At 42.5% G+C, this 13,223-nt stretch overlaps 1 protein-coding gene across 3 annotated transcripts in view; it reads right to left on the bottom strand.

The window, feature by feature from the left end:
* Positions 1 to 242: 242 nt before the first annotated feature.
* The window catches only part of CKAP5 (cytoskeleton associated protein 5), a 112,746-nt gene continuing 99,765 nt past the window's right edge, over positions 243 to 13,223 (bottom strand). For 2 of the 3 annotated variants that reach the window (XM_017529280.2, XM_017529281.2), the window contains exons 37-45: positions 10,795 to 10,974; positions 9,357 to 9,544; positions 8,740 to 8,815; positions 7,531 to 7,719; positions 7,303 to 7,440; positions 6,713 to 6,796; positions 6,460 to 6,619; positions 1,126 to 1,277; positions 243 to 965 (exon numbers count right to left, since the gene is read on the bottom strand). In XM_017529280.2, coding sequence (XP_017384769.1) covers positions 723 to 965; positions 1,126 to 1,277; positions 6,460 to 6,619; positions 6,713 to 6,796; positions 7,303 to 7,440; positions 7,531 to 7,719; positions 8,740 to 8,815; positions 9,357 to 9,544; positions 10,795 to 10,974 — 1,410 coding nt within the window. In that variant the 3' untranslated portion in view covers positions 243 to 722. The remainder of the gene's footprint in view (positions 966 to 1,125; positions 1,278 to 6,459; positions 6,620 to 6,712; positions 6,797 to 7,302; positions 7,441 to 7,530; positions 7,720 to 8,739; positions 8,816 to 9,356; positions 9,545 to 10,794; positions 10,975 to 13,223) is intronic. The other variant, XM_037738843.1, reaches the window with a different exon arrangement.

Here is a 13,223-nt window from a genome sequence, read left to right as displayed (position 1 = left end):
AAATCTCAAAAACAAGGATGAGATTTTTCTGCTCCCTAGGAGCTGCATGTGGAGAGCAGGAAAGGTGAGTTCCTTCCATTCCAAAGGAATACAAGACAGCTCCAAGTCTGTGAGCCAAGAAGAAGGGAAGCTCTGTAAGCAGTAATTAACCTTTCTCAAACTGGCTGAATAGCCAGCTGGTAACAAAAGAGGTTAAACAAATCGCTGCCCAATGCTCCATGATATGGAGCACCTTGGGCGTTAGGTATAGTTAATGCAAACTTTATTTATAAAAGACTCTTAAATTAGTCATATCATGCCATGCATTCATACAGAATACAGTGACCCTTCAGGGCAACAGAGAGAAGAGCTCACAAACTGAAAGGAAAACTATTAAAGAGTTTCTAATATTAACTATTAGAAAGCTAGGAAAGATTAGGACAATTTTACAAATGAGCAATTAAAAAGAAAAGGACCTGGGAACTAGACTGAGCAGAAGGGGCAGCTGTTTACAAGTCTGTACACTAAACTCATCCACAGACAGTCTTCTAGAGCGGCGGGACGCTGACGGAGAGAAGCAGAGTATGTACAAATACTTGTGCCACAACAACTCCTCCCCCAGCTCCACGGCATGATACATACAACCAGTTTGTGTACACTGGGCCTGCTGAGGCCACTTTAAACTATGAGGACTTCTAGTTTAGTAAACTAAAGCTGCAGGGTGCCAGGGGAATGGGGCAGCTTCATTTGCGACTGCTCTTTATTCTCTCCAGTCTTTTTTTTAAGTCATCTATGTTAGCTGTGGAGGAGGAGGAGGTCACAGTTCCTGAAGAGTGAGTCTGGTTAGAATCCAGGTCTGAATGCTGGTGCTGTTCCCGTGATTCCCGGAGCTGAGAGAGTTTGCTGTGGAGCATGTCTGTGGAAGAGGCGACGGTAGGAACTGCTGGTTTGGAGAGCAAAGAGGTCAACGGGGGTCGGTCATCTTGCTATTGAGAGAAGGAGAGAGATTGTCTAAGATCAGGTCAAACAAGTCAAGATGCAGCTCCAGAACAACATACACCAAGACTGAGCCACTTCTCTGTGGGCCGGCCTGCCTCGGACCTGCTGTGACTACCCTCCCTGAGTTGCACAGAAAAGGAGCAGTACCTTTGTGTTGTCCAGACCACATCGCTGTCGGAGGATCTTTAGCCTTTCCAGGTAGACAGATGGCCCCACTTCTTCCCCATTTGTGTTACCTATGGAAGACACTGTGCTTGTGGATGTGGGGACACAGGTGACCTCCATCTGAGGGGAGATGCCTAGAGAGGAAAAAGCAGAAAGAATATTCAGATATCCACATATCTCCCATCTCAAGTTTATCTCCCACCAAAAAGAACAATTAAGAATTTCCTGGGGCTTGAATATTGTCACTATACTTGAAAACTAAAAATTCCACAAGAATCTATCTGGAGTTGGTGATAAAGGGTGCTCTGAAATATACAATATAAGCTTCTTGAGAATGCCAAGAATTGATAAAGGCAGAATGTAAATTGGATCATCCATCTACATCCTGGATTATGCAGGGGGCTGTATTCCAGAAATCCCAGGGCTAACTTGGGCAATCCAAAAAGCTGAAGCTACTCCTGAGGATAATGTAATTGCCACTGAAAACCCAAGGACCTTAAATGTTTGGAAGAATCAGATTAAGTTTGGACCAATGACACACAGGTGAAACTCATTCAAACCTGTGAAGGAAGCAAGGTGTTCAAGGCTTTGGTATATTCATGGGGAAGATGAGGAGGTGTCCAACAATTATCTAAAGAGGCATAGAACTGGAGTGTTTGTAACCCTTACACTAAGATCAATATTCTGGCAGGAGAGAGGAAAACAAAAAAAAAATCCATCACACTTCCTAAATTTCTGAGAATAACAATGATACAATGCAGGCATTTAAAATACTTTACTTGGTATCAATACAAATGCATTCCACAGACTCCAGAGGTAAGGTACTAGGAGGAAACACTGACTTATGGTAATAGAAAAGTACAACAGGTTACTCCAGGGAAAAGAGACTCCTTTAATGTAAAGATGAGGAGAATCCTCTGAGAGGGTGAAAAAGGAATGAAGAATTATGTAAAAGCTAGCAATAAGAGATGTCTGAATACTCTAAGGCACAAAATCAACTTAATAATCACTGGGAATACATACTTGTGTTGCTAATGTGCCGTTTAGGCCAAAATTGTCACACGTTGAACATCACCAAAAAGGGCTTTGGAAACAAGGAAAGGATGCCTGCTCTGATCAAACTATGGTAAGCTGACATGTGGCACAGTGTTTGCCATTCTGCTCACCACACTTCAAGAAAAAGACCTCGTAAGAGTCGAAGACCAGCCTGGGCAACAAAATGAGACCCTAGCCAGCTGCAGTGGCTCACGTCTGTAATACCAGCACTTTGGGAGGCTGAGGCAGGGGGATCACTTGAGGTCAGGGGTTCAAGACCAGCCTGGCCAACAAGGTGAAACCCTGTCTCTAGAAAAAAATACAAAAATTAGCCGGGAGTGGTAGGTACTAGGGAGGCTGAGGCATGAGAATCACTTGGATCCGGGAGGCAGAAGCTGCAGTGAGCTGAGATTGCACCACTGTACTCCAACTTAGATGACAGAGTGAGACCCTGTCTCAAAACCCCACAAAAACAAAAAACCCCATCTCAAAAAATAAAGACTTATAGTCTTGGAAAGGTGTAATTTAAGGTGTCAAAAAAGAGCTCCCAACTGTTTGAGAGAACAAAATTTAACTGAAGCTTCAGCCTAGCAAGATACAGGCCGAGTGGATATGATCAGGGTCCGAAAACCACAAAGGGACATGCTTTGATGGGCAAACACATTCTCAAGGTGACTCACACCTGAAATCCTGGTGTAAGAGTAAGTGAATGTCACTAAACTCAGAACTAAGCACAGCACTGATGAGAGGGCCCTTTTGCAGTTGGGTCTCTTGTCTTGGATGAAGGCTCATAATAGCTATTTTCTATAACTGAAACCTCTTAAGTCTTCCATTTGTCTCTAGATCCTGTGAGTGGTAATTCTCAAATAGGGGCTTTTTCACTGTGGGGGCAGTAATATTTCAGCTTAAACTTAGTTATCGCATTCATTCATATCATTCAGCAAATGTCACGTGTTACTTAAGGGCAGGGATACATTCTGAGAAATGCATTGTTAGGTAATTTTATTGTTATGCGAACACCTAGTTGGTATAACGTGCCATACACCTAGGCTACAAACCTGTACTACTGTACTGAATACTGTAGGCAATTTTAACACAATGTTAAGTATTTCTAAACATAGAAAAGGTACAGTAAAAATGCCATATAAAAGATAAATGGGGCCAGGCGCGGTGGCTCATGCCTGTAATCCCAGCACTTTGGGAGGCAGAGGCGAGTGGATCACCTGAGGTCAGGAGTTCAAGACTAGCCTGACCAACATAGTAAAACCCCATCTCTACTAAAATTACAAAAAATTAGCCGGGGGTGGTAGCGGGCACCTGTAATCCCAGCTACTCGGAAGGCTGAGGCAGGAGAATCACTTGAACGCGGGAGGTGGAGGTTGCAATGAGCCGAGATGATTGCGCCATTGCACCCCGGCCTGGGCAATAAGAGCGAGACTCCGTCTCAAAAAAAAGATAAATGGTACACCTGTATAGGGCATTTACCAGGAATGGAGCTTGTAAAACTAGAAATTGCTCTGGGTGAGTGAGAGGTGTGCGAAGATGAACGTCTAGGACACTACTGTCGATTTTATGAACATGGTACACTTAGGTTACACTAAATTTATAGAAAAATAATTACATTACGATATGACAGCTATGGTATCATTAGGTGATAGGAATTTTTCAGCTCCATTATAATCTTACGGGACCGGCTGGACATGGTGGCTCACACCTGTAATCCTAAGACTTTGGGAGGCTGAGGTGGGTGGCTCACTTGAGACCAGTTCAAGACCAGCTGGGGCAACATGGTGAAACCCCGTCTCTACTAAAAATACATACAAAAAATTTGGGTGTGGTGGCACACACCTGTAATCCCAGCTACTTGGGAGGCCAAGGCAAAAGAATCGCTTGAACCCAGGAAGTGGAGGTTACAGTGAGCCAAGATCATGTCACTGTACTCCAGCCTGGATGACAGAATGAGACCCTGTCTCAAAACCAATAAATAAGCTTATGGGACCACCATCATATATGCAGTCCATCATTGGCCAAAATATGCATGATTTGACACAGTGCTGAACAATTAACCTGATAAATACTATATTATATAGTATGTTAGAGGTGTAAGTGCTGGCCAGGCGCAGTGGCTCACGCCTGTAATCCAAGCACTTTGGAGGCCAAGGTGGGCGGATCACCTGAGGTCGGGAGTTCAAGACCAGCCTGACCAACATGGTGAAACCCTGTCTAAAAAAAAAAAAAAAAAAAGAAGTAAGTACTATGGCAGGGTGAGGGAGAGGTTGGAAGTTTTAAACAATAAGATTTTGCTGGCCAGGAGCGGTGGCTCACACCTATAATCCCAGTACTTTGGGAGGCTAAGGTGGGTGGATCATCTGAGGTCAGGAGTTTGAGACCAGCTTGACCAACTTGATAAAACCCTGCCTCTACTAAAAATATAAAACTTGGCATGGTGATACACATCTATAATCCCAGCTACTTGGGAGGCTGAGTCAGGAGAATCTCTTGAACCTAGGAGGCGGAGGCTGCGGTGAGCCAAGATCGTGCCACAGCACTCCAGCCTGGGCAACAGAGCAAGACTCCATCTTTGAAAAGGTTTTACGAAGATGGTGGTATCTGAACAAAGATGTGAAAGAGGAAAGGGAGCTAGCCAGTGCAAAGGCCCTAAGAAGACACATGCCTGGTGTCTTCCAGGAATAACCAGGGGGAGGCCAGGCAAGGTGGCTCACGCCTGAAATCCTGGCACTTTGGGAGGCTGAGGTTGGTGACTCACTTGAGCCCAGGAGTTAGAGACCAGCCTGGGCAACAAGGAGAAACCCTGTCTCTACAAAAAATACAAAAATTAGCCAGACATGGTGACACACACCTGTAGTCCCAGCTACTCAGGAGGTTGAGGTGGGAGGATTGCTCAAACCTAGTGAGTCACAACTACACCACTGTACTCCAGCTTGAGTGACAGAGAGAGACCCTGACTCAAAAAGAAACGGGGGGGGGGGGGGGGGGGGGAGGGGGCCGGAGCTGGTGGAGCTGGAGTGAAACAACAGAGTAGGTGATGAGGTACTAGAGGTATTGGCAGGTCCTATAAACACAGGACCTCAGAGACCTTTAAAAGGCCTATTGCTTTTGTTGAGTGAAAGGGAGAGCTTCTGGAAAATGTGTCATTAGAGTCATTTTGATGCTATGTGTGGAAAAGAATAGAGGGAGGCAGGGTGGAAGCAGGGAGATCAGGTAGGAAGATAATGCAATAATCCAGGTGAGAGAGAACATATCACGCCAAGGTGGTAGCAGTGAAGGTGAGGAGAAGTGTGGACGGATTCTGCATATGGTTTGCAGGTAGAGCCAAAATAATTTCCTGGCAGAAAGGAAGAGAAGACTCAAAAGCTTTGGATCTGAACAACCTAGAAGGATAAAGTTGCCATCCACCAAGATGGAGAAAATGCAAATGGATCAGGCTTAGGGGATGATCAGGACTTCAGTTTTTGACGTGTAGAGTTTATAATGTCTATTTGAGACCAGGCGTGGTGGCTCACCCCTGCAATCCCAGCATTTTGGGAGGCCAAGGTGGGCAAATCACCTCAGGTCAGGAGTTCGAGACCAGCATGGCCAACATGGTGAAAACCTGTCTCTGTTAAAATTACAAAAATTGGCTGGATGTGATGTGCCTGCCCGTGGTCCCAGCTACTCCTGAGGTGGAGGCTGCAGTGAGCCGAGATTGCACCACTGCACTCCAGCCGGGGTGACAAGAGTGAGACCGTCTCAAAAAAATAAAAAATAAAAAAGAAAGAAACAATGTCTATTGAAACCCAGGTGGAGATATCATGAAAGTTATAGCAGTTTGGAAATCAGGAAGGAGGTCTAAGCTGGAGATTTAAATGTTATTTAAAGTGGTGAAAGTAGATGAATTCATTAAGGAAATAAAAGAGAGAAGACAACCATAGACTGAACCCTGGAGGATGTCCACGTTAAGAGGTCAGAGTGAGCAAGAATCGAAGGCCAAAAAGGAACAGCCAGTGAGATTGGAGGAAAACAAGATAGTGTGGAGAGCTGGAAGCCAAGTGAAGAAGCTGTCTCAAGCAAAGGCAGGGAACAATTTACCATTGTCAAATCCTGATGATGGGTCAAGTCAGTTGGCTGAGAATTGACCGCTGGATATAGCAATGAGAAGATCATTTGGTGACCATTAAGAATTGAGATTCATGGATATGAATGTAAACCAACCAAAACTCCAGGTTCCTGAGCTAGGAGCTATGTTGAGCTTATTCCTAGAGCTATAAAAGAAATCCATACCTGTTGAAGTGGAAATACGGCCTTTGCCCTCCCTCTCCATCTCAATCACCCGAAGGCCTCTCTCAACATAGCTCTGGAAGAACTGTGAGGAATTTTTCAGAAATGGCTCAATGTCAGCATCTGAATATTTCTTCTTATATTCATATAACTCTGCTAGTCCCTGGTGAAAAAGAAAAGGGAATAGGTGAGGATAGATGTTAGTGTCCCTTTTCCATAAAGCAGACCCCATTCTGCTTAACCCTTTCACTCTCACCTCTTTAGTGTTCTCTTTAGAGCCAATCTTCTTAAAAATCTCAGCTAAGAAATCATTCACTTTGGCCTTTGATGATTTTTCATCCTGAAAAGTTCAAAGACACAAGGAAGAACTGGTTACACTTGAGTTATTAATTAGGAACTGATGGTTGGACATGAACAGAAAACATCTCAAAATCTGGGCCTTACTGGTATGTTCTACAGATAACAGATGCACCAATGATGTAAGGTCTTGCAGCAGAAGCACTGACATTTGGGTTACTGAATGCCTGCGGTCTCAGATTTCCACCTCAACTTGATGGAGAGGAAACTGACCCATTCTTCCCAGGTTAAGTAGAGCTAGCTATTTACCTGGTGACCAATGCCTTAGGCATCTTTCTTGGGGACCAAAAACCACAGGGTTATACTTAGTTTAGATTTTAAAATTTCAAGGTGGAAATGGTTACTGCATCACAGCAGAAGACTGATTAGACCAGTCCCTGAGCCTTCCCCTGGGGCCTCCAGCAAGAGTCTTCAGGTGACCTATACCTTAGATAAGATCACTTCCAGTGTAGCCTCATTTCCCTCAATCTTTCAAGTCAAGTCACTCACTATTCGAGATGCTCCCTTTTCTGTTTCCTTATCAGACTTGCTCCCAGTCTGGTCCATACTGTGCTTCATCATCCGGCAGAGATGGGCCTCCAGCTCAGATTCGTTTTTGTTGTCGATCATCGTTAGGTGGTCCAGGATCTGAGGGAGATACATGCACGACTGGTAGCATCGCCATTTCCAGGATTTTCTCTCAAGCTCCCTCAAAGACCAGTTGTGAGTCTTACTCACCTTGGGCCCTTTTAATTTGCATAAGGTGTGTAGCAGGGTCTTTAGGGTCCTTATAGGAAATTCACTTTTGCATTGCTTCAATTTCTCTTTGGGGAAGACTTTCATGAAAATGTGGATATCCAGAAGAATTCTGTCCAGGTTAATGCTATTTATGGTATCAGGTAATAATCGAACCATTCTCCAGAGACACTATTGAAAAAATAATAAAAGAATTAGAAGGAGTGACTGAAGAATGAGGATAATTTGTCACCATTCATCTTCCCTAAGCTCTGGGCTCATTTCTAAAAGATGGCCAGGGATATAAATGTGGCACATAATATCTTTCAAGTTCAGCTGCTAGAACATGAAAAATTATCATCACTTCTACAATGACACCAGCTGATGTGTGTCTAGTCACTCATCTGATCATCCATCTCTACTCCTTCCCACTCCCCAGAGCTAGGGGCCATCATTTAACGTGGTGGAAATTCTGTCTTGGGTTTCCTTGGTAACTGAGAATAAAGTAGTTCATGTTGCTTAACCAAATCTAACACAAGGAGACAAAACATCTGATACTACTGCAGTGTAATAACAGCATTACAATGTTATAAATGTTCATTTGGTCTCTTTTACAAAAGAGACCAAATATCACAGGGCTATACATATCTTTTCTCCCGAAATAAATAAAATCTGTCTCAAACTTCTTTCCTTTTGATTTTTAGAGAATTAGTAAAATATTTACAAAATACCTGCTCCCTTTCACTGTTTGAGGCCACAAACTGTTCAGGCCTGAACTTGGGATATAAATTGTAGGAAGGGAAAAACTGAAGACCAATTTATATAGATACATATATGTGTGTGTGTGTGTATGTGTATTATATACATGTATATAATACACATTAAATATACATTAAAAACTATATATTTTAGAGACTGAGTCTCACTGTTGTCAAGGCTGGAGTGTAGTGGTGTGATCAAGCTCACTCTTGGGTTCAAGCAATCTTCTCACTTCAGCCTCCTGAGTAGTTGGTACCATAAAAGAATGCCACCACACCTGGCTAAAATTTTTAAAATTTATTAATATTTTTATTATGAAAAATATATTTTTTTCAGGTGTGACTTGGTTGATTTGAGCCTCTATCTTTCTTAGCTCTAATTCCTCTTTCCCCATACTTTTAACAAAGTGATTGCATCTTTGAGAGAAAAGAAATCAAATCATTTCAACTTCACCTTCATAACAAGCTCTGAGAATTTGGGAGAACTGGCTGTTGCTAGCAGGCTGTCTTGGAGCAAAACAAGTAGGGCACTGGAAGAAAAACCCAACACAACAGCATTAAGTTTCAAACCTGCATTCCAATTAAAATCAGTAATTGAAAGGGCAAGTGAGATTACTCTATCCATCTAATAAATTGAGAGGTCATGGATCAGGACTTGTCCTGGACTACCTGACATTCAGTTAGGAAAATAAATATTGTTTAAGCCTTGTAAGTCACCACTTGGTAAGTGTAAGGTTTGTCATTCTTTTTTGCATTGCCATTGGTAGCTGAGAAAGAATAAAATGTACCTGAAATGTACAAGAAAAATGTACCTAACAAACTTTACAGTCCTATTCTAGAAAATGCATGATATTGACTGGCTGAGTAGTTACTAGTTTTAGCTATGGTCTCAGGCTAAAATACCTTTGGTCCATGATGAAGAAGAGTAATAAATCAACTTCCTAGGCACACTTAAGTGTTGATTTGTGATTGTTAGGTTGCCTAGGAAGTTGACTTATAGAGGTTATGGTTTCTAGGTGTAAACAAAAGAGAGGATGTCCCAGGCTCTTTTGGCTGAGAATACAGGTATACCTCAGGATGTTGGTCTGGTCTGACTTCTCCAGAACCTTCACCACCAAGAGGTTCACAGAGCGGATGACCTGTTGTCCTTCCTCAAGATCTTCAATCCGAGAATCCAGCATTAAGGTGATGAGGCCATGCATTAGGTCTTTTAGTACTCCAGTGGAGGCCTCCCGGGCAAGGCTCTCTATCTGAAATAGCTATCCAGACATAATTGTGTCAGGGAGGTGTAAAACTCAATATAGAGAGTAAAGAATATAAATCTGGGTGGCAAATTCTGGTAAACATTCAATTATGTTTTATTTTTAAAATTTCAGAGTGATAGCCGGGTGTGGTGGCTCACACCTGTAATCCCAGCACTTTGTGAGGCCGAGGCAGGCGGATCATGAGGTCAAGAGATCGAGACCATCCTGGCCAACATGGTGAAATCCTGTCTTTTAAAAAATGAAAATAAATAAAAAATAAATTCAGAGTAATAATGAAAAAACAAAACAGCACACTCCCCTAAGCCTCTAGTAATAGGCAAAATTAATTGGTGTGCTTCTAATTGTAAAAGTTTTTTTTTTTTTTCTTTTTCTTTGAGATGGAGTCTCACTTTGTCACTCAGGCTGGAATGCAGTGGTGCAATCTTGGCTCATGGTGACCTCTGTCGCCTGGGTTCAAGCAATTCTCTGCCTCAGCCTCCCAAGCAGCTGAAATTACAGGCACCCGCCACCACGCCCATAATTTTTTTTTATTTTTAGTAGAGACAGGATTTCACCATCTTGGCAAGGCTTGTCTTGAACTCCTGACCTCGTGATTCACCCGCCTTGGCCTCCCAAAGTGCTGGGATTATAGGCGTGAGTTACCGCGCCTGGCCAAAGTATTTGTTTTTACCTGTGAAATTATTTGCTGTTAGGCCAAATCTGTAATTTCTGGCTAGTTGGTGTCATTAAGTCCACCCTTTTAGCCCCAATTTAAGAAAGCATATTGATATTGAAATCCAAGTGAATGTCTTTATTATCCTTATAATCTGCTCTAAAGGTAAATCATTGGCAAATTTTTTTCCTTTTATTTTTAGCTGACATGTAATAGCTATACAAATTTATGGAATACAGAGTGATATTTTAATTCATGCATACAATGTATACTGATCAAACCAGGCTACTTAGCATTTTTGATGTAAGCATACTTATCTGTGAAAAGTCAGCTAGGGTCTACCATGCCTGATGAAGAAACTGGCAGGAAGAAGCTAGGTAGTCTGTAAGCATTTTACTTTATCCTAACAGTAAGGTGGGATGGAGTGTAGCCCAGCATCCAATGGAAGCCATCAGTAGCTTGCTATATAATGCATGTAAAATTCTACCAAGTGACACAGGACTCACTGGAACATCTGCATGGATTCTGGCTTTAGAACCCAGGCAGGCTGAGAGATTGATGGGAAGCTGAAGTTTTGCAGAGGTGCCCTTACCGAAATCATGTTGCCAATGATACAGCTATACAACTTGATGATCTCATCCTTCTCCAATTTCTCATCTGCCATGTGTGTGTTGTAGATGAGTCTTAGCTGCATGAACGTGGCTATCAGAAACTGATCAATGTGGCCAGACATGGCTTCAGCTTTGTCTTCCTGTCTCAGGACCTCATCGATCTGATAACAAAAATTTCAAGATATATTTTCCAAGCTTCATACTTCTGAAGTAGCAGGAAATGCTATATGAAACTTCTCTGTAAGAATATTGATTAGCAAAGTATTTCCAAAGTCTTATCTTGAAAAAAATCCCATTTATTTTATTTATTTTGAGACAGAGTTTCGCTCTTTCGCCTAGGCTGGAATGCAGTGGCATGATCTTGGCTCACTGCAACCTCTGCCTTCCAGTTTCAAGCGATTCTACTGCCTCAGTCTTCTGAGTAGTAGCTGGGATTACAGGCGCCTGTCACCACGCCCGGCTAATTTTTTTATTTTTAGTAAAGATGCGCTTCACCATTTTAGCCAGGCTGGTCTTGAACTCCTGACCTCGTGATCCGCCCACCTCGGCTTCCCAAAGTGCTGGGATTATATAGGCGTGAGTCAGTGGGCCCAACCCCATTTTCTTTATATATAAATAACTAGGGATTTATTTACAAATTCCTCCACTTGGGAGGCCAACGTGGGCAAATCACTTGAGGTCAGGGACCAGCCTGACCAAGATGGTAAAACCCTGTTTCTACTAAGAATACAAAAATTAGCCTGGTGTGGTGGCAGGCACCTGTAATCCCAGCTACTTGAGAGGTTGAAGCAGAAGAATTGTTGGACCCAGTGGAGGTTGCAGTCAGCCGAGATCATGCCATTGCATTCCAGCCTTGGACAAAGCAAGACTCCATCTCAAAACAAACAAACAAACAAACAAACACACACATGTTTAGGTTTCAATGTTCAATTTATTAAAAAGAATGCTTTTAGACTCTTTAGACAGGGCTGATATTAAGATTTCCATTTACCAGATGAAAAGTGAGGCTCAGAAAGATCACACTACTTGGTCCAAACTCAAAACTCAGCTTTATCACGTATTGGTCCAGTGTTCTGTTTCAGTACACTGGTTGTCACTAATGATGAAAGGCATTATGTTTATATCCAACCTATTAGCAAGTTCTGTGGATTCTGCTTCCAAAAGAAACCCTGAAACCATGACTCCTTTCTTCTCCACTATTATCATCCTCATGGCATATGGTATTGTTCATATAAATTTTGGCCACAGCTTCCTAAAAGAATTGCTGGAATCCACTCTTGCCTTGCATATAATCTTATATCTAGAGTGGCCAGAGTAATTTCTTCTACAATTAATACAAACAAAAAACTGCAAAAGTAAAAAAAAAAAGTACATTACAGAAACACTGAAAGGGTAGTAAAGGAACTCTTTTATCCTAAATCATTTAAGAGTAAGTTGTCAATCCTATGTTCCACAACCCTCTGATATTTTAAGGTATACTTAGCGACAACAAGGACATTCTCTTTCGTAAGTACAATGAAACCATCAACATCAAGAAATTGACAGGCTGGGCCTGGTGGCTCATGCCTGTAATCCAAGCACTTTGGAGGCCAAGGCAGGCGGATCACCTGAGGTCGGGAGTTCAGGACCAGCCTGACCAACATGATGAAACCCCGTCTTTAAAAAAAAAAAAAGGAAATTAACATTGCTGTTACTACCATCTAATTCTCAGACCCCATTCCATTTTCTCTAATAACCTCAACTATGTCCTTTAAAGCAAAAGACCAGTGTAGAATCATGCGCTGCATCTGTCATGTCTCTCAGTCTCTTTATAGTCTAGGATGGTTCTTCAGTCTTTTCTTGGCCTTTTTGACCTTGAATTGTTTTTTTTTTTTTTTTTTGAGACAGAGTCTTGCTCTTGTTGCCCAGGCTGGAGTGCAATGGCGCAATCTTGGCTCACTGCAACCTCCACCTCCTGGGTTTAAGTGATTCTCCTGCCTCAGCTTCCCCAGTAGCTGGGATTAGAGGTATGCATCACCATACCTGGCTAATTTTTTTTTTTGTATAGACCGGGTTTCTCCATGTTGTTCAGTCTGGTCTCGAACTACTGACCTCAGGTACCTGCCTCAGCCTCCCAAAAGCTGGGATAAAAGCATGAGCCCTCATGCCCGGCTTTGACCTTGAATCTTTAAAAGATTGTCCCTTAATTTGTATTTCTTTGATGTTTCCCATGATTCAGGTTATGCAACATTAGAAATATCAACAAAGTGATATGGAACTCTCACTGGATCCTATCAAGTGTAGCACATAATTTTCTTTTGCCAGCTTGATGTGGTGGCTCACACCTATAATCCCAGCATTTTGGGAGGCCAAGGCAGGTGGATCACCTGAGGTCAGGAGTTCGACCAGCCTGGTCAACATGGTGAAACCC

The sequence above is a fragment of the Cebus imitator genome, unplaced genomic scaffold (assembly GCF_001604975.1).
Source record: "Cebus imitator isolate Cc_AM_T3 unplaced genomic scaffold, Cebus_imitator-1.0 Scaffold58, whole genome shotgun sequence".
Lineage (NCBI taxonomy): Eukaryota > Metazoa > Chordata > Mammalia > Primates > Cebidae > Cebus > Cebus imitator.
This window is presented reverse-complemented; position numbering and strand designations above follow the sequence as displayed.